We start from the raw sequence: 23075 nt of genomic DNA, 5'->3' as shown, positions 1-23075 counted from the left end.
GAGGTTGATATATATAACGAATATGCTACTTACAACAATTGCCTAGTTTGTTTCTCATATTATGTTAACACATGTATGCTATATAATCATATATTATTATGGAACATATAAAGTGTTGACCTTCTGGTTTCCTTAAATTAATGGTATGTATTATGTTGAAGGACTGAAGGTACTTGTTCAATTTCAAACTTATTATTTCAATTTGTTTTATGACTGTAAACAGTCTTATTCATACAAAATACTTTATTATATAAGTAATTGACTTAGATAACTATGTCATTAGGTATTCCAATGTTTATAAATGTATGACAGTAAAGTTACTACGGTATTCCTTTTCAATAGCTTAAATCCCAACATTATTTTCTAGCTGAACTCAAAGACTTAACAATAGCTGATATTATGAAGAGACTTCTCTTAGACTAAACACATGCTCTAGTATGAATAATGTTGAGATTGGCATTCTAAGTTGTTTTCATTACATGTTCTGAGAGTCACATCTTCAATCAGTTAACTGAAAGTTGTGTGGTAATTGTGTAATTATTTCATACACCTGCAATTTAAAATGTCTGTAAGTCAACCAAGTACAAGCATTTCTGAACGTCAAAGGCAGCACAGTGAAATTGCTTTAAAGTGTACGTGAAAAAAAAGATTTCTTGTAGTGCCATCACTATGCAGCAGAAGAGTGTGTGGCCTCAGTAAAACCATGGTTGCAAGAACAAGAAAAAAAGTCAACAAAAGTCTATTTGAAACCAGTGGCGCACTTTTATATCTCCTAATAAAACTTATTCAAATGCTGAAACATAATTTTTCATAAAACTTTTCTGCGAAGAAATGAATGAAGGTTTAAAAGAAAACGTTGAATATCAGCATTCTGTATCTTCGACATTTATGATATTAAACAATAAATACTAGTAGATTTAAAGTATAAAAAATTAACGAGGATTGTTAATACTATAAAAAAAAGTTGCACAGGATTTTATATAATTTCAGGAAAGTGATGACACAAGCCTTGTTTTATCTCAACAAGACTTGTTTTTATCAAAAACCAGAATCACGCTCAAAATGTATATGACATGATTCAATAGGTATCAGTAGGTATCCTACTAGTAAAGAAAGCTGTCTCTTTTTTAACAATGGTCAATATATAATCCTAATGAGTCTTGATGTCCAAGGAGCAGTCAATGCTGGATTGTCGCCGAGCATTTTGAAGGCCTTGAGAACTTTTGAATGTCCGACTAATCTGTACAACCTCCCCAAAGCTATTCTAATCAGAGAAGTGCAGTTATGTCTGTAAATAACATTGAAGTGGAGAAACATATGACAAAAGACTGCCCTCAAGGATCGTGCTGTGGACCAGGGTTTTGGAACATTCAATACAATTCCATTCTCAACTTAAAATACACAAAGCACACAAAAATTATTGCATTTGCCGACGATCTCTTAGTAAGTTGTAACCAAAGGCAGAAACGTCCTGGAAACTGAAAACTTTGCCAACAGAATTGCAGAAGATCGCAGACTGGGGCAGGAAGAATAAAATTAAATTTAATGACCAGAAATTGAAAGTTTTGCTAATAACCTGAAAGAAACGCAAAGATAAAGAAAACTTAAGCCTATTTCTCAACAATAAAGAACTATGACAGGTGAACAAAACGCAATACCTTGGAATAAAATTATAGACCAAAGCTTCAATTTCAGCACATAACTGACAAGTGTATAAAGCTGATCAATGTCCTGTCCAAATCAGCAAAGCTCGATTTGGGATTGAAACATGAAGCCCTCCTAACAATAATATCATATGCAGCACCCATATGCATAGAGGTATTCCAAAGGAAATACAACAGACGGATTCGAAGAATAATGAATATAAAAATCGAAAAAGCATTCCGAACCACATCTACTGAAGCATATGTATTCTCACAGGCCAAACACCTATAATCATCAAGTTAGAAGAGATAAGCAAAGCATATAGGCCTAACATGAAAAAGCCGGAATTTAAACATGGAGATAGACACCGTACTGGAGCTGAAGAAGTGGCCTCATTCAGCGAATATCCCTACAATAGAAGAAGCAGACACCAATAGGAAGTATTTTTATGGAAATTTAGACTGATGAAAGCAGATCCAATGATGGTGTTGGCTCAGGAATAGTTGTAATGCTCAATGGTGAACTGACACAGCAGCTGCTATAGAAATTGGATGAGATATTCTCAAACAATCAAACTGAACAGCTCGCAATCCTCATGTCACTCGAAAATATTGAAGATGTCCAACTAAGCCAAGACATCACAAAAACAGCTGCTATATACATGGACAGTAAAATCACATTGGATTCTCTTAAGCAATGGTTTCCAAACTTTTTGAAGGCATGACCCATTTCTGACCGAGACTTCCTTTTGCAACACCCACTACCATATTCATACTTAAAGCCCATTCGAAAAAAATACAAATCATTGTAAAATCGAGAATAACGATAATTTACTCAAAACCACTGGATATCACTCGAAGAACGACCAAAATAAAAATATGTGGTACAAAAATGACACGAAATATTAAGTAAACATAATTTCTGCGATAATAGTTCAATGCATAGTGGTAAATTTCATCAAAAGAAGAGCACTGAAAACTTGTATTTTCAGAAAAATTTATGAAGACATGGGTTCGTTATATTAAAATATTCTTTATCATACATAAGTTAGATGGCTTTCGTGGTGTAACGGGTTTTACAGTTAAGAACAGAATTTTTAATGTACCAAGAAATCGGAATATGCAAACCTATTTCCCAATTATCTTTGACTTCTTAGATTGGCATTCTTGCCGATATTTTCGAACATTGAATAACAGTCTGCAAGGCCGAGATGTTAACATAATAACAGCCAGAGATAAAATCAAGAGATTTATAAAGAAACTTATTTCTGGTCAACACCATTTAACAGAAAGAAATTTAATTTATTCCAGCATATTAAAGAGTGTGATAGACAAATAATGAATTTCTTCTTGCGGACATGCAATTAAATTTCCACAACTTTAAATAACTTTTTGAGTATTTTCCGGAATAAACTCAAAACAATGATGATAGTCACAAATGGGTAATGAATCCATTTTTAGGCAGTTCTGTTTACAACTGGCTGAAATTCCATACAATATGAAGGAAAAACTCAATGGGATATGTATCCACTGATGGTAGTAAAACAACTATACTTTTTTTTCCCCCGCATAGACCAGTTTTGAATCAAAAGAATGCAAGATACCTCGAGCTTGCAAATGAACGTAGTTCTTAAATTTTTTATATTTGCAACCTCTATTTAAGCAAAATAAGTTTCTTGTCTATGATCACATTCAAAACAAAAGCGAGAAATTTCCTTGAACTTGGAAATTATATCACTGTGTGTGTATGGAATACGGAATCCAGATCTGAAGAAGCTCCTTTCTGAAAAACACGTACAATTATCGCATTAATAATTTTTTAATTTATTACTGAAACTTTTTAAATTCTATGTTCAATGTTGTTAATGTTTCTAAATATAAAATAGATGTATGTTAAGGATTTTTTACTCTTTTGTAAATCATCTCATGATCCCCCTCGGCTACTTACACGACCTCCACTTTAGGAACCACTGTCTTAAGAACATTAGAAATCTTAACCAGCTAATAGAAGATATATCACAAAAGTTGACATTGTTCACAAATCAAAATTGGTCTATTAATATTTAACTGGATCAAAGGTCATGTGAGGATTCATGGATATGACTCGCAGGTCATCTTGCAAAGCAGGCTGCTAGAAGTGGAAGACGAGTTTGGTATAGCAAGATTCCAAAAAGTAGCATAATGAACACGTTAACAGAGGCGAGCGAGGTGAAATGGCAGAATCTCTAGCAAAATACAGATAAAGGAGTAGAAACAAGAAATACTTCCCCAATGTTACCTGAAGATTAAAGTTGAACTGCCTCTCTCTGCGAGTTTAACAACTATGCTGATAGGACATGGAAGATTAAAAGCCTGCTATCATAGATTCCACATGCATGTGCAAGGAAGTGAACCAAACAGTCAACCATATCCTCTTCAAATGTAGTATATATTGTATAACACTGAAAGGAACATATTAAGCTGCACATGAGACGAGGAGGAGTGAGTTGGCCAGTCCAGAAAAAAGAACTCATAACCACATATATTAAAGAGTACTGTACTGTAATAGTACATTATGCAACGAGCCTATAATGATAGTAATTAAGACGCGAGTATGTTTGTTTATGAAACGAGCACAAGCAGGTTTCATAATTTTCATACGAGCGTCTTAATTACCATTATAGGCAAGTTTCATACGACTTTTTATGCTCGACCATATTTCTAACTTGAAATTATTCAGAAGTATTCATTTTATTCATATCAGACTGGAGAGCGGAAGTGACCTTGTGCATAGCTTGTAAATTGTGAGATGTCCGCAGACGCGAAAGTATTGGTTTTTTCCGAGGAACAATAATGTCATTGACCTTGATACAATCTAGAGAATAACATGAACTAATTTTGATATAACCTGGAAATTGATTTAGTGAAAAACGAGATGACAAATTGAATTTATTTGAATATTATTTACAATTAACGCTAATTATTATAGTAACAGAACATAACCTTCTGCGAAAGTATTGGATTTTTAGCCTCCGTGACGTTTCCCTCGTTGTCTTTTGATTGCATATCCGAGAATAATCGAAAACCTGAACTTTAATGAATAGGTGTACTTTAATGACATGCATTAAAGGACTGCTATCGGGTGTATAATTACTACATTTCGGCATGATCGAGCATAAATTCATAAAAGCAATTCAATTCGAAAATAATAAACCTTAGAATTAACAGGAAAGTACTGTAATAATTTCTTAGAAATTTAAGAGTAGGTTAGTTTTAAAATTGAACAAGTAAATATGTAAATAAAATACCAATAACTGTGGATATTAACTGTTACAGAAAAGATAATTATTGGAGTATTTGAATGAAGATAGTTAATTTAACTGGAATTTTGTAAATATACAGTACCGGTATTATTTCTGATAATTGACACATTAGACTTACGTACCGGTATACATTGTAGAGAAAACCAATGACAATAATAACTGTAAAATCAATTATGTACAAATTGTAAACCAAAACATGTAGTGTTACATTTTGTAATGGAACATGTTGATATATATGTGTATCTGTGTGTGTATATGTGTGTAATAAAAAGTATTATAGCAGCATTCTAACTACATAAATTTATGATTTTAGTCTTAATCTAAAGAAGAATGTGGAGAATATACAAAAATAGTGCTTTATTTAAAATTAAAATTCATAATTCCTTGTCTCGCATTTATCACACTGTTACAAGCCACCAATGAAAACAATTTTAACAAATAGGTAATATGTTTATATTATGTCAGCTATTTAGTAATACACTGCTACTGAATTATTTTCTTAAGACACTGCCTTTAAATATTTATCCATTTCTAGAATATAACACAAATGCGATAAATTTCAATGAACATTGTTGTGTTTCATATGATAAAATATATATAGCCTTGAAACTCTAAAACGCGGTATTTGATACATATAACTTACATATTTACTAACAACATAACTGGATGCGCTGAAGATTTAGTATACATCATTTATAGCTGTAATAGGACTAATCAGAAGTGGAGACTAAATAGAGAGATATACTTCATCCTCGAGTCACCTTTCTTTATAATCTCCATATCCAAAGATACTCTTCTCACTTCCCTGCTTTCTGAACAGTTAGTTGGTGGCAATGAGTAGTGAATTATGTTGAAAGTGCAGTCTGTTCAGATGTCATGCCATTTTGGACTGTATAGGCCTGCTCCCACTTAGCAGAATCGAATCGAACAGAATTTTTCTTCACAGTGTATTTAAGTGGAAGATAGCAGAAATGGCGCGTTGAATCGAAAAGAACAGAATTCAGGAGCTAGAATATTTATTCCACTGCTGGAACAGAATTTCTTGTTTTGAGTATGATCGTAAGTTCTCGTGAAGCCTTCGTGAAAAAACAAATGAACCATATCCACTCTTGGCAGCTTATTCATTTACTATTGAAAGTTATTGTTGAAATAGTAAGTATACAAAAATCGCAAATTAATATGAACGAAGAAAAATTAATAAATCTTATGTAGAATTATCCTCTTTTGTATGACAAAACACAAAAGTACTGTTCAGTTTGCTTCCATTAGATGTGAGCAGCAACAGACTTTTCGTTTCGATTCAGTTTGATTCTGCTAAGTGACAGCATATACTTGTTTCAATTTTTGTAAAAGATTCTGTCTGTGTAGCAGTTAAGTGAGATATAACATTATAGCAATGGCAATGGTAAATGGTTAAACGAGAAAAATTTCATTGCTGACTGGCCAAAAAAAGAAGAGAATTCATATAAATGTAGAAAAAAAGTTATTTCACTCTTTTTATTTGGCACTTCTGACTGGTCCTAGTACGATAATCTGATTCAGTGTTGTAAGCCATACTGAAAATATTATTTTCTCATATTGAAGTGATATACATACAGTTTAGTTCTGTTATTATGAACTCAGTCAAGCAACTAAGAGTTAGTTACAATTAAGAAGTTTAGAACATCATACAGTGGACAATTGAATAGTAGACTGTAGAAGGATGGAAGTTTTGAGAAATCGTCATTGAGCTCACTGGTAAAATTGATTGACATAACAGGAAGTGACACTATTTTGCTGGATCTCACCAATGTCGTCACACTCATCAGACTTCTTAGGCCAATGAGTTTGTTGTATGCTATCCTCTTTAAAAAAAATCGTCACAGTAGTCGACATTTGTTCTTTTGAAAATTAACAACTGGTCACCAATCACAACACAGTGTCAGCTCAATGATGATCTCTTGCAGAAGCATTATTACAATTTCATATAAAGTACTAGCAAAAGCATATTTACATTGTCACAAGTGCCAGAATAGTCTGCATGTTAGAGACAACAATACTGCCAAAATGTAGAGTGACCACATATCTCACCCCAAACAGTTTAGATATGTTCTATAACTGTCTTTTCTTACCATTCTTTGAGTATATTTTATTTTCCCTTTAATAGAAAGAAATAATTCATAACCTGTAAAAAAGGTTTAACGTAATAAAAATTGAAACTGTGCATATCAATAGACAGAAAATTAAAAGATCTTAAAAAAAAAAAAAAAAAAAAGACATATTTACAAAAAGGTAAAATAAAACCAAAGAGATATGTATCGTACATAAAACATAAGACTGTAAGCATGAAGAAAGATAACTATAAACTTTTAGTTCAATACTAATTGTCAATAATTGAGGCGTTCAGAGCTAAAGTGGATCAAGTCCAGAGACGTAGTTTTGAGATAATAGGATTTAAAGTTAACTTGCTCTACTGGATTATCTAATTTCACTAGCAATCATTTTATTGCTCCATTTTCAAATTCTAGATTTATAAAATATAAATAATTGTGATGTTAGTTGATGCAATGCTTTGGTGACTTGATTCACTATGTCTCAGAACATCGTGAGCAAATAATAATCTGAGCCAAAAGTTACTGGTGTCACCTACTGGCGAATGCTTGGAATTAAGACTCGATTCATTACTGCTCGGAAAAGCTCCAACTTCAGATAATCAGAAAATGAATTAAACTCAATATGAAAATTTGTGACTTGATCCACTTTAGCTCTGAACGCCTCAATTGTTTCCATATACACCTTAATGGTAAAGAAACAGTAGGAAATTTTTACATAAGGCAAAATGGTCATGAACAGAGATTATTACCTCCAATGAAGAATCCAGAAAACTTGACAGTGTATCTCAGGTCATTAGTGTCAAAATGTAAGATGAGTATTTTTACATAGACATATTAAGGTCTGCAAAGATATCTTAAATCACTACAGAACCCCAAAAATCTAAGTCCAGTAGGTATAAAGGAAGAACTGGCTTCTAAGAGCCTATCTATCCATGACACACTCACCATTGTATCTGATATAGTAGTTGGTAAAACAACAACAAAAACAGCTTAATATAAGAAAAAAATACTTTTTACTTTTAATGCGGCACATTTAGATGGAGGTTTGCAATAAGAGACCAACCTATAAAAATCTGTTTTCATCAAGATATTGACAACTGAAGTAAATTTGGATATTAAACATTTTATGCAAGAAGTATCGAATTTACTCGCAAAATTTAAGCACTTCCTTTTTACCAAATTTTGTGTTCTAAAATGGAAGGTGCGTGATTTATGCGAGGAAAGTTTCAGAATACATTTTACAAGAAAAAATGCATTGGATTTTATCATATGTTATTTAACTGATATTATAACACATACTTTTACCGATATTTCTCACCTGTCAGTGCACTATCATTACGACTAAACACGAACAAAACGTGGTCATCTATAATCTATGGGTACAGAAAATTCCCATGATCCGATGTGTTGCGTCGTGCAGTTGAGAACTACGTTATTAGCGACAAAATGGATTTTTTAGTGAGAGTAACCACCATAAAGTAGCACAAAACACAGACGGAGCCTGTCACACGAACACATGGTTTAAGATTCTCAACTTACAGTATCTTCCAGTGTAGCAGATAGCAGTGCTAAATCGACTGTTAAAATATGTTAAATGAAATTTCTCTCAGTATGAAAAGTTCTTGGAAAAAATTACAAAATACCACCAGCAAATGCATGACATGTTTGAGAATATATATTTTTTAAAATAACTGTATCGTAAACTGGAGTGAATTATGCGAATAAATAGGGTATTGTCAATTCACACTTAGAAAAACAACATAAATAATAATAAAAAAATACTAACAGATTTTTAATAATGGACCAACAATTCATTTAATATTGCAAAGCAAAATTAATTAATTTTATGCAATAAACGAGCAGCAGAGAGCAGATATCGCATTCTTGATTTCTTTCTGTGTTAAATAATCCAGCCAATAACAGATTTGTACAAATATCTCAATTTTTTTTTTTAAATTGTCACTTGGTCTATTGTTGCATGACTATTTCATCCTGGACTATTTCATCCCGATGCTTCAAGATACTGTGCAGCCTGTAGTAGACCTTGGCAACCATGATTGTCCTATCTCATCTCTACCATTTGTGCAATCTTGATACAATGACCTGAGACATTCTGTGTAGTGTGTGTAGAACAGTATTGTAGCATAAAACAAAAGAAATAATTACATAAGCCCAATATTCTTTCCATTAGAAAACAATTTTTGCTTGTTCATTGATGCAACCAGCTTTTTAAGTTTCAGCAACTATGCATCTTTAAAATAGGCTACCGTGTTATTACACACATTTTAAAGGAAAAGATAACAACAGTTTAACATCTTTTATTTTAAATGTAGATGGTCACATTACCATACAAGCAAAGGTTCATTGTGATTAGACGGACACAAGAAGTTCATGTCATGTCTGAAGTCATAATTTTCTGTTATCAAATTGTCTTAAACCATCCTCAATATTTTCTACTACTATTTGATAACAGATACAAAAATGGGACGGTTTATTATTCAGATTTAACTATTATGGAAAAGGGATTATATAAATATTTAAATAACGTTAAAAATATTCACAATTTGTTAGTAACTAGTGATATTTACTACTGTTTCTAGTTGTTACATTCTAGTTCAATACTTTAAATCCAATTAGTGAATGTATATATATATAATAAAAGGACTTTTCCCTTACTGTATTCGGTAATTTTAGTCAGTGATAATTACTGAAATTGTTTCCAATGCAGAGAGCATTCAAATAGGTAAGACAAGAAGTGACATTTCCTAAAATACATTGAGTTGGTAAAAGATTAGTTACTGGTAGCATAATCAATATACACATATTGAGTACCTATACGGTATTCACTTTCTATTTTAAGGTCGTTATCAAAAGAAACAAATATCTATTCATATGGAGTGGAACAAAAAGTATTACATTTAATTTCTTTTTAATTTTTTTGGACATCATATGGCTTATATACTAAGGCCTCTTAACAAAAATACAGCCAAGACCTGTTCCCGATTTATTTGCATTATTTTAGATTCTTTGAAGGAATTTGAACATATGTAATACATGAAAATGTTAAAACATTAATGCTATTGCCAAACACTCGCTGCTACATAAACTAGCATAAAATCTCAACACAAAACAGAATAAATAATTTCGTGGATTTGCAGGTGTGTGGCACTGCTACATACAAGTATTATTACTTATATACTCTTTCATTTATAAGTAATTAGTCTATCCACATGTGGTTGTTTGAACAACTTTTTATCTTACATGAATATGTTACAGTGGTGCGTCATGTTGATGTTTGAAGAGTGTGCAAACATCAAATATTGATAATTTTGGACTTTAATGCAATGTTTTAAGAAGCTAAAACGTTCCCCAGAAGATAGAGATAGTCTGGATGATGATGCAATATCAATTACCAGAAACAATGAGAATAGAAAATAAAACTTGTGAGGTTTGAAAATGCTCTCAAACCACTGTAACAAGCATGTAAGAATCAAAGTCAAGATTGCACCTTTTTTTGGACAACCTCAACAACACTGACAGAAGTGCAGCATAGTGGTAGGAAACTTCTTGCAAAAAAGCATAAGGTGTCACAAATATGTCCTCAATTCTCATAAGAACCGCAATCAACGAAATTAATGATTTAGTGTCAAGTTCTCGATACTTCTGACACTTCGATACTGTGATACTTGGGAGTATCAAGATAAAATGATACTATTGGGAAAATGGCTTGCCACAATTTAGCTTTAGGGTGTTCTCTCTTTTTCTACTGTCGATGACACAGCTCATCTGCCCTAAACCTTGGGGAAGTTAGGGGTGTTGTTTAGAGGGGTGTGAGGCTAACTTTGGAGCAAGTGGTTGGGTAACGGTACTTTTGGTGTGAATATCCTCTGCTTAATCCCCTTTCTATTTTCTCCAAAAAACATCTCTTTCTTCATTGTACTTGGAAGACGAAGGTGAACGTTTGCTTAATAGAATTGCTGGTGTAAATATATATTCAAAGTTAAGACGTAGCAATATAACTTTCATGTGTATTGTACTCCATAATAATGTGGCGCGGAATTGGTAAATCAATGTTTTTATAATGCATGCTACATTGTATTTCTAACTTTCTTTCCATCCACTCCATCCACTACTAGTGCGAAACTACTACCCCAACTCCGCATTCCTTCAGGGCAGATGAACTGTGTCACTGACAGTATCTTTCTCTCTCGCCTCTATTTCAATGATGAATTAGACTTTCACTATATCAAAATTTTTGGGATCATGTGGCATATCCATTCTGTTCTGCATTTTACAGATAAGTCCTATCTTTTTCAATATTAAAAATATTTTATAACAGATTGTAAACAATCCTCACCCCTAGTAAAATGAAAATTTCAATAGACCTCACCAGGAGATGTGAAATCCCTCAGTAGCGATACATAAGAGGAATTTCTAGAGAATTAGGTATAATGTAAAAGGCTTAGTATTGCCACTGTCCATCCAGAATGGTTCCTTTCAGTTTTTAAGATGCGTGAATGAGATATAGAAGCCTAAATAAAATCGGTAATGTATTGTATGCCCCCAAAAACAACAATGATTAAAAACGTGTTTACTTGCAAGTTGTCAATCCATGTTTTACACAATATCCAAACTCTTTATTCAAAGTTTAATTAGACTAAACATATTATAGGTTTAATAAGAAAATATTAATACTTAATTTGGACATTTTGAGGTTACTTCATGGTAATAATTTTATACTGAATATGATGTATTGCTACAATGTATTCTATTTTAATGGATTTTTCTCACTATGTTTTGAACAGTAATTCCTCAAACTCAGCAGTAGAGAAACAGCTGTCACCTCATGTTTCAGAATTGACACTTAGTTCTAATAACCAGAGAAGCATGAGTACCGATACAATCCATTTAGAATCATAAAAGAGCTAAAATTTCAAGATGGTAAATTCGAGAATTGATAAATGTTCTCAGATTATTACCGACACTAGATTGTTTTTCATATTCATAGCAGCAAGAATACATAAATTGGAATAATATAGTTCATATAAAATAAATACACACAATAACAAGCATAAGAATGTATACCATGTACATTGAGGATAATCTGAAATGGAGTCAGTCATTTAGAATTCTACATAATCTGTTGGATACAAAAATTTAAGTTTAGAAAATTGTTCCTACAGCTTTAGATTTTTAAACAAGCACGTGCAATTATTTATATTAGGACAAAAGATGGTTGTTACAGTAAAATCACTCGTATCCGGCACCCAAATAACTGGCAATACCAAAACAATGGCACTTTTGGCTAGGCCAAAAAAAAAAAAAAAAATTGTCATTCATGCAAAAGGAAAGAGTCGGATGAATATGTGAATGGTTTTCGTGGATCGCACATGCCGCATATTGTGTTTATTCTTTACATTGTTCATGCGTGAAAACATAGACAGAAAACCCCGTTATGTCCCTGGAGTAGATCGGGTAGCATTGGTAAGCTGTCACTTGGGCCTTGCAAACAATGTGTAGAGGCAATATCTATAAATTTACCACTTGAACTCTCCTGTTTTGAAGGGATGTTGGATGAGTCTAAAAAGGAAAGTGTGAAATTCTCTGTTATAGCTGTAGCGCATAAAAGTTTCATTTGAGCAATAGATAGTATATATAAAAAAGCAGACATTAGAGATATGTTAAAGAGGTTCAAATCATCGAGTGCTACATCATCATCTTCATAGTTGCGATGTTGGCTACCTGCTCTTCATGTCACATGGCTGCCTTTAAAATTGTAATAAGGTTACGAAAACTTTTAGTATTTTTTATGCTATTATATATTACAACAATTATAAACCGATGAATGTACATTACCTTATTCAGTACTAAAACTAAACATTGTACGCATTTCAAAACTTTATTTTTAAATATCTATACAAAAATTACTAAATTTCAACGTGGAAAAAAAATGTTTGTGCAGTACAGTATGTCTTTACATAACCTATAAACATATTTTGCAATTATCCAGCAAAATCAGTTATCTGGCACTGGCTTTGTCCCACAGTTGCCGGATACGAGGAATTTTACTGTACTATAAAATTATGAATTTACTTTGCTTAATTATTATTGGCATTCACACTAAAAGGATACATGTGTACAGCATCAAACAGCATTTTCTTAACTTTAATGCAATTTGTTAAAAGCTCTGATGAAAAGTTCATTTATGGTATATATGTAGGCTGCATCTCAGAATATACGAGAAAAACAGAACAACTTGTTTTGTTATAAATTTAAGATAAAGCTTCCTCTGTATATGCCATGAAGGTGCTTGGGGCGGTATGGAATTAGAGCTCCATGCTTTCTTGACCTCTACACTAAAATGAGGTGGTGTGGTCGGCACCATGTTCTGACTGCCTTTTACCCCTAGGCTACTCAATTTGATAAGAGGCTGAGTGAATCTCGGAGTTGTTCTGGAAGTTTCGGCAATATGAAAATTTCATTACCACCCGAGACTGAGCTCTAATAACATTTTAAGCAAGTTTAACCTCAACATTTAGCAAAGAATTAACATGAAAAAATTAAATTTTCATGTATGAAGTTTCAGATTAAAACATGTGTGCTACAGATTAAATATGAACTTACTGCAGGCCCTATTGTCACTGCCAAACATAAGCTTATTTGTAATATTCCAGAATCATTCTTCCATGCTGCCTATCACCATTTGCTTGTACAAATGTAGGATGATCTCATGCCACATTATAGTAACAAAAATAAGCCTAGGTGAAAGCTCCATTTTTTAAATTGTAGCATGAATAGGAATTTTTTTGATAAATGAGATAGATGAATTTGAAAATAAAACTTACAAAATGAGAAAATGCATTTCGTTACAATGTCAACACACTACTACCGAATTCTTAACAATAAAATCAAAATTGAGAAAGACAACGAGTAATGTAGAATATGTCACTTGAATTTGTTATGTTACTTGTAGAATATATATACACACACACAAAGTGAAACCTGACGAAACAGCTACATCCACTTAACGGTCACCTCAATAAATGATCAGTTTTCTCTGGAACCGATTTATTTTCCCACAAAGCCCATATAAATAACCCCTCATTTAAGTGAACACCTTGCACTGCAGTCAATGGCTAGACACATTTCATAGATTGACCTGTATTAGACAGTCAGTATAAACTGCTCCAAATACTACTACTGTACACTCCTGTGATCATCCCTGAGAATGCAGTCATCGTACAATACATCGCATTTTCCTTTTTTGGGGTGTAATAAATGTACTTTCTTCATCCACTCCTTAGGCTGCCAGCAAACAAAGTTGTAATTACTCGCGACAATGAATGGGGCGGCATGATTGAACAAGCCAACAGTAAAAACAAGTTCATCAAAAATGCTTGTTCAGAGATGTATTGAATACTGTACTCTTAGTAGCTGAAATTTAGAGCAGACTTACGTGAACAATATCACTGTTACAGAAAAACATTCTCTCCAATTTAGTTAGTGAGTTCAGTTCTCTGCAGTCAGAGAATTTATGATGTAGTGTATACATACAGTAATGGGTAATAAGAAAAAGTAATTTTAAGTTTATAGGAAGGAGAACAGTGATTCTCGAAATCGATAAAGAAATTTCTGCTACGAAACTTACTGAAATTTTCCAATGCAGCCGAACACAAGTCATAAAATTGTTAAAGACAAAGAAGGGATTTTTAAAAGAATGGAAAGAAAATACACATCATAGAGTGAAGAGAAAGAGGGAGTCGAAGTGTGAAGAAATGTTACCACTGTGCACGTGCAAAGAAGATGACGGTGGACCAATGCTACAGGGAAAAAGCACGACAGAAGTGGATGAACTGAATGTAGAAAATTTTTCTGCTAGCAATGGGCAACTTGTGCCGATAAAAATAGATGTGTAAATAGTAATCAAACAACGTCATACTAATGCAAAGAAATAGTAATTACGTGTGTCTGCTTTAACATTATTAGTATTTATTATTATTACAATTGTATCTTTTTTTTAGTAGGTTATTTTACAATGCTCTATCAACATCTTAGGTTATTTAGCGTCTGAATTAGATGAACGTAATAATGCCAGTGAAATGAGTCCAGGGTCCAGCATCGAAAGTTACCCAGGATTTACTCATATTGGGTTGAAGGAAAACCCCAGAAAAAACCTCAACCACATAACTTGCCCCGACTGGGAATCGAACCCGGCCACCTGGTTTTGCGGCCAGACTCGCTAACCATTACTCCACAGGTGTGGACAATTGTATCTTAATTAATATTTTACTTTCAATACATCTAATCATATAATAAAATAAGATCTGATCCCATTAAAAAATGTCATAACTTTATTTTAACAGTCTTCCGTAGTAACAGCCATTTTTTTAAAGAACGACTAGTGGCCGTTTTAGACAGGTTTTATTGTATATAAGCAGTAACTACCTTTCACAAAGAGAGAAAATTCCAGACCCTTCGTCTGTATGTTCAAAATTATTCTCTAAATTTTTTACTAATAAATATGTATATTAAAGTGTGCAACAAAAACTTGTGTCAAAACTTTAGGGAAATATTTCTCACATGTAGAGGATGAAAATATGTTATATAAACATGGGCCCGGAAAAGCTTTATTTTCGTGTTAGAGCTCATTTTCTACAACCAGTCCTTCCCCAGTTTACAAACAAGAGCTTGCAAACAAGAACTTGTTTACAAACAGGTTGTAATCTGACTGTAATAGTGTTTATGTCTAATTTAGTGGTAGTAGGGTCGTGACGTAATTCTTAGGTTCACCACCAGTGTTGATTTGCAACTGTACATAGAAAGGTCGTGTGACTCATTTCATTGCTTGACTACACAGCATCAAGCTGTGTTCATCACAGACTTTGTTTCCAGTACCGTACAATGGAAGGGTATTCAAATGCGGAGTTGACAGATGCTCATTTGACGAATATGACGAAACTTGGTCTTTATGCATGATGGAGCTCCTGCTCATTTCAGTGTCAATGTGCGTCAGTCGCTATATGAAAGATTCCGTGACAGATGGATAAGAAGAGGTGGACCAATTCCTTGGCCTCCACACTCTCCAGATCTAAACCCACTAGACTTTTACTTATGGGGGGATTTGAAAGCTCTTGTTTATGAAACCTCAGTGCAAGATGTAGAGAGTCTTTGCACCCATATTATGGAAGGCTGCGAAACAATACAACATTCTTCAGGGATACATCCGATCCAGGTCATTAGGTCTGAAGGAAAAATGTCCAATAACAAAACTGTCCAATGTACAAAATGCCCAAACCAAAAATGTCCGGATATTATTGATTTGGACATTTTTGTATTGGAGAATTTACACTTTGGAATTTTTGTATTGGACATTTATGGTTTGGACATATTTGTACTGGACATTTTTGCTTTGGATATTTGTGTTTGGACATTTCTGCTTCGGACATTTTCATTTGGACATTATGACTGTGGCTCAGATAAATCAGTGTCTCCAGGATGCAATGTGACGGCAGGTTGATGCATGCATCCATGCTAATGGAGAACATTTTGAACATTTCTTGTAACACAGAGTTTCATGTGGTATATTCCTGTGTGTTTCCCATGATATGCAGGCAAAGTTGTAGTAAATGAGCTCTAATATGGAAATAAAGAGTTTTCGGACCCATAATTATTTAACATATTTTCATCTTTTACATGTGACCCATAATTATTTAACATATTTTCATCTTCTACATGTGAGAAATATTTCCCTAAAGTTTTGGCATATCTTTTTGTTACACCCTGGTATATTAATAATAATAATAATAATAATAATAATAATAATAATAAAAAAAATAGAGTTTTGAACGAAGAGGCTAGCATTTTCTCTCTGTGTGAAAGGTGGTTACTGGCTTACAGAATTATAACATGTGGTGAAGAAAATAATACTGCACGCTACCAGCATTTGAAATCAACTTAAATGGCGAAATTTTACTCTCAGAAAGTAATGTATTTCGAATCTTTGGTTTTCATTATAGAAAAGGTAGAGTTCACTATCTCTTCTAACATAATAGCTAGTCTTTTAACATAATAGCTAGGATGCAGTGAACAAATTTAAACGACCTTAAAACTTCTAATGACGACATTGAAAGAACATATTATAATATTTATTTTATTTCGCAGTACTTCATGAAAAATTTTCGACTCTCATTTTCCATTGGATGGATGGATGAATGAATAATTATAACTCCTTATTCAAAGTCTCTCAATGGCACTGGCTGGTTAGAGGGAATGGGATCGTACTATGATAATGGACCAATGGTAAAATGAGAATGTGAGGGCAAATCTAACTACTCAAACGAAACATGACTGTTTTATCCATAACAAATTTCACAAGGTCTGTCTCGGTCCATTTTGGAGAGAAGATATCAGCTGGTTGACTGTACCATGAATGGTGGTTGAATAGATTCATTGATGTAAGCATGTATAAATGGTTTGATGTATAAGGTGGGACATAGGAAATAGTACTGTTTTCTTGACAAGAGGACATATCCAGTTAGATCATTCTGTAGCAAACAGGTATAGTCGTCAATAAAATCATGAGGACCCCCAGAAAAAGTTCAGAGACCTGAAAATATCCAGCGAGTCCATGTAGCTCTACAACAAAATCTGCAGTGATCAGTTCATCGCCATGAAAGGACACTGCATATGTCTCGGACTTCCTTGTGTAGGATTGTATAGATGGATTTAAAGTTCCACCCATATAAACTGTAAGTGTCTCAAGTCGACGATAAACAGAGTAGGCTACAATTCTGCACAATATTGCTTGGAATAATGTAGCAGGATGAGACAATTCTGTCTGCTCTGGCAGCAAAGCAAATTTCCACATAAATGGGTTCATTTATAAGCCAAATCTTCGTTAATATGCAGACAGGAACTTACACACAACTTCTTTATGAAAAATCTCTGCACAACCAAAAAGTCATCGTATTTATGACGGGGAATTGCATGCAAATTATTAGCAAAAACAAATTTTTACAGTGTATTACGTGTAATGTATTAGTGTAAAGGAATTTTACGGTGAAGGTAAGGGGTTTGTAAGAATTATTTGTGATACAGACTTTTTAATAAAATTGTAATAGATAGTGTGCTATTGGAGCTTCCATTGGCATTATGGGTCCTATTTCAAGACATCAAGAACACCCACTGAATGTCACTAGGGTACTAAGAATTATAATAAAGCCATTGAAAGTTTCTTCGTTTCATAACTATTAATAACAAACTGTCTGAAGACTACATTTTTCCAGCAAGATGAGGCTACAGCCCACACAGCCCGTAACACAATGACTAAGCTGCGCCAGTTCTTTCCAAATCGACTGATCTCACGATTTCGAGACATCTTATAGTCATCTAGGTTCTGGATCTGCAGCCTCAGACTTCTTTGGAGCTATCTCAAAGAGAATGTTTTCACCTGGTGACTACACAACAATGGGGACTTGAAAACTACACTCCAAGAAGAAATTCAGGCTATTCCAAATGAGATGACGCCATGGGTAGCTTTTGATAGTGCTTGCAGCAATGCATCAATGCAATTGAAGGCAATTTCCACGATGTTACATTCAATAAATAAAGTGTATCAGTAATGGCAATTTGTGTACATCTGACAACCAAAAATAAAATCTGTGTAGTTATACACATGTTCTGAAATTAGTCTCTCTCTTGTACAATTTCCTGTGGCCTACGCAATATAAGCTGTTGATTGATAAAAATATATACACAAATAGAATATAAAAAATATAAAGTAAAACACTATCGAGAGATCAAAATGAACAAGACTAGATGGCAACACTGTGTTAGAGAAGGAAAAAATCACACTATTATACTTCAGTGTAACCTACATTATACTTACTGTCAGCAAAATGCTTGAGCATGATGCGAAAACTACTAAGAAACTTCACAATGTCCTTAAAATTCTAATGAAAATACAGACAATGTCATTTGCAGATCAGAAAGATCTCTGAATTACCCAGCGAAAATATAGTTGTTTAATTGCTAATATCTCCGATATTATTAATGAAGACACTTCAGGATTCTTCTAGTCCGATTATGTATCCATAGAATCTCTTTTATGAAGGTGAGGGGGGACATGTAGGTAGAATGAATTAACTCTGACGATAGGATGGATGAAAATTATGATTAACAAAGTTCGATTTTGACATGAATGATAAATTTTGACTTGAGCTCTCTCGTTCTGAATGTTCTTTTATGTATTGTAAATGTGTGAGTGTATCTAATGCTCTGGATTTAACAATGAAGTCATCATCCTTCTTGCTTCCCAATATTTTGATGGAAGATCCACAAATGTCCTAAGAGTTTCACAATTAGTCAGGTGCTCCATTTCCATGTCCTCTTCTTTGGTGCACAGTAAGCATTTAAGTGAATTCAGTACTCCAATATGATGGAGGTGTTTACTGAGGCAATCATGACCAGTAATCAATCTAAACATGGCCACGGCAGATTTTCGAGGTAGATCAGGAATTAGTTTTGGATCTTTGAATGATTCATTCCATTTTGAATTTTGATGTTTTGCCTGTTCGCTGTTACTTATTCTTTTTATGACTCGTTTTAATGATTAATATGGGAACTTGAAATTTGTTTTTAAGTTGATTTTAGTTCCTTTCTTTGCCAACATATTCGCTTTCTCATTACTGTTCAGTCCACAGTGGGCCGAGATCCATTGGAAGCATACTTTTTTATTTAGCATTTGAATTTGTTTTACCATGCAATGAATTTCTTTTACTTTTTCCATTTTAGGGGATGTAGTTCAGCTGATGGACTGGATTGCAGCTTTGGAGTCAGACAGGATGACTATGTTTTTGCACTGGTTTAGCCAAACAAATACATTTTGAAGTGATGTATAAATGGCTTCAACTTCGCCATCAAAATTTGTTGTGTATTTGCCAAAATTTGTATAAAGGGAAAAGTATTGACAAGTAGCTCCTGCTGCAGCTCCTTCATTCTGATCCATGAGAGATCCACCAGTGTAAATGTACAACCAATCCTTTTTTGTGGATATTTTCTATTAATTGTTTGTAGGGCAATGGCTTTTGCTACTTCTGGATTTATATCTTTTTTGTTGAAGACTTCATCAAGATCAAGGCAGCAGTCTACTTTGAAGTTATTAAGTGGATTATATCGAGACATCAAGTTTTCCTTTTCACTTGGCATTTCTAGATTTTGTTTGTATTGTAAATGTACAACAAAGGAAATTTCATGACAGGTTGCAAGTATATGTAAGAAAGTATGGTCGCCATAATTTTCAAAATAAAGTAAGTTGTGTTATTGAAAATGACACTATTTATGTAATAACTTCCACAATTGAATTTTGCATTACTATATCTACATTTATTTCTATACAAATTTTAAAATAACCCGCTTTCCCTGCAGGTGTCTGTGTAAAGTATTAATAAAACTATAACTTCCATCTCAGATGTGGACACTGACAAAGGCGGATGGAGAGTGTCTTGACAGGTTTGAGAGGATGATACTTAGACATACACCCATTTGGGATAGTACAGGTGTGTGGACAGTGAAGCAGGAGGTATAATTTCGAGCTATATGCACTAGATGGTGGACCTGACTTGATAAAATACATTAGAATCAGAAGAATGCAAGAAGCTACGCATGTGGTGAGAATGAAAGATGATCGAACAACAAAAAGTAGTATCTTTGACATCAAACCAGAGGGCAAGTGAGGAGTAGGAAGCCTGAGAACGAGTTGGAAGGACAGTATGGACTCTGATGCTGGGATCCTTGGGAAAAAGAACTGAAGGAGTAAGGCCATTGTGTCAATGATGATTAAGATTAATATATTTTTAAAAATTATTCATGGATATCTGTTAGATAAAAAAAAGGAGAAGAATAAACATTACAATAAAAAATAATACAACTTTACTCAATGACTTGCTAGAAGATTATAAATACTAATCCGATTTGCTGGATGGATGGTTTCCATTACTGAAGTCACTGGCTCCCCTCGACTAGTCTCAGCTTGAATGATGATAAAATTATTTTCCATTTTTACACCTTGTACACTCATGGAAAGAAAAAATGACCAGCCATGCAGTACAGCTGTATCAAAATTTTGCATCATACAATCTTTACAATGTCACATATTGTTTTCCCTCTCACACCTTTAGAATGAACTTGACACTATTCTGCCGTTATCTGTTTCTAGTTTAGATAATGATATAACTCACGAAACTTCCAAATACACGAATTTATCAATGAATAACTTTCCATGTAGGTACCTATGATGTTCATTGAGCATATATGTGTAAAGGACATTGGCAAAGGCTTGTTGAAGTGTGTGGTAGCTCAATAGCATAATGTTTGACTATCTACGAAACGAAAGTTACCAGGTTCGATTCCCGGTTGTTACTGGATTTTTTTTAAGTTTGTATTGTAACATTAAATTAATTTTATTCCATATTTTACCCATATTGAGTCTTATTAGTATGGTAATTTACTAATCTAAACCCCCTTCCCCCGCCAAAAACACTCATGATGTATTATAAACAATCTCACATTTGTCTGACACTGCATCAGTGTGTTTCTGAGCTACCTTTTTTTATTATGCATTTGTTGTTAGCAATGAGCAGTTTATTTTTAAGCTCAATGAGATTTTAACTTTGATAAAAGGACTTGTTATATAATGATAATATAATCAAATAAAGATAATAAATTACTTTGAAGTAACAATGTCCCTACACAAATAGCAAATTCGCAAAGTATCCTATGGGATACAATAGGTTAATAGGGTATATGCTATAATTTTAATAGAACAATAGAAAAAAATTGGTAGGAAAATTAAAATTTCACAATACGGTACTATAACATTGTACAACATATAAAATATGGACATTGTGATAGATTTTTTCTTTATAGTCCGACACGGTTTAATAAACTAGTATAAGAAATGAAGTTTTGCCAATTTAAGTGTTCACAGAGCTTTCCTTATCGAATGATTCTGTCTATACCTCATAGTGTATTGGCTAAGATATGAGTTTAAGAGATTATTGCCTCGTGCATTTTCAATGTTCATACCCCAAGAGGGCAAAAAATGTTAATGAGTCTCGGTGTAATAATTTGTCTTTCATTCATACAGTTATAGAATTATTTGTTTGTTGTGTGCAAATTGGAACAAAATTCCAATGCATTTTCGGATCTGGAATGTTTCCTGGAATGGGGCAGACGAAGAAAATATGTATATCAAAAATCAGATTCGAATCCTCATAGACATGTCTTCACATTTCCTGCTCACATTTTTATCCAATAAGACTACGAGACAACTGCTGGAAAAATCACCAGGGGAGATGGACGACAAGATCTTAGTTATCTCTCATGGAAGATGAAAGGTGAAGTGGCGAAGAATAGGACTCATCCTAATTAAAGAAGGTAATATGTGCTACAGTTTCACAAAATATAATGTAAGCTATGTTTAACACATTTACCATAAACTGAATTCCTTCTTTTACATACCAATAAATGAAATTTCACCATTTTCTATTTTGGTAGACATACTGTTAAAGGAATTATTTTTCTTATACTACCATTTAAAGCAAAGAAACTCATACCTTAACTCCTCAGTACCCCTCGTGTGCAGAGATGTATCATTGTTGTCATGCTGTGCATTTCCAACAAGTGCAATGTTGTGATACCCTGATGCTTCTGAGGTAAATGCATACTAATATTAAGATTTTTCAAGAAGTCAAAATTTTTTGACTTTTAGGTCAGACCACTAGTTTGGATACCATGTATCTAATCAATTTATTTCAAATCTAAAGAAAATAAAACTACTTCACAGACGACGATATTTGAGTATCTCTCCTACAGAGTCTTCTGCAATCATAAGGACTGATGGTTCTGAGAAAGCTTCTGGAGGAAGTACAAATTCCTCAACGCCATCAGAATCCAAAAACTGCCAGGAGAAAAGAACTAATCCACTTACATCCCGTACTTCCACTACTCTTACACCAAAAGGAGATGAGATCATGTTT

General features: G+C 33.5%; 1 protein-coding gene across 2 annotated transcripts in view; it reads right to left on the bottom strand.

Moving 5' to 3' along the window:
- The window catches only part of LOC138701439 (uncharacterized), a 56472-nt gene that overhangs the window by 6476 nt on the left and 26921 nt on the right, over nt 1-23075 (bottom strand). For both annotated transcript variants that reach the window (XR_011332571.1, XM_069828328.1), the window contains exon 5: nt 1-23075. This exon is cut by the window's left edge. Coding sequence is in view for 1 of the 2 variants with exons in the window: in XM_069828328.1 (XP_069684429.1) it covers nt 22877-23075 (199 nt within the window). In the remaining variant the exon portion in view is untranslated.

The sequence above is a fragment of the Periplaneta americana genome, chromosome 1 (assembly GCF_040183065.1).
Source record: "Periplaneta americana isolate PAMFEO1 chromosome 1, P.americana_PAMFEO1_priV1, whole genome shotgun sequence".
Lineage (NCBI taxonomy): Eukaryota > Metazoa > Arthropoda > Insecta > Blattodea > Blattidae > Periplaneta > Periplaneta americana.
Note: the sequence above shows the minus strand (reverse complement) of the source record. Positions and strands in the feature narration are given on the sequence as shown.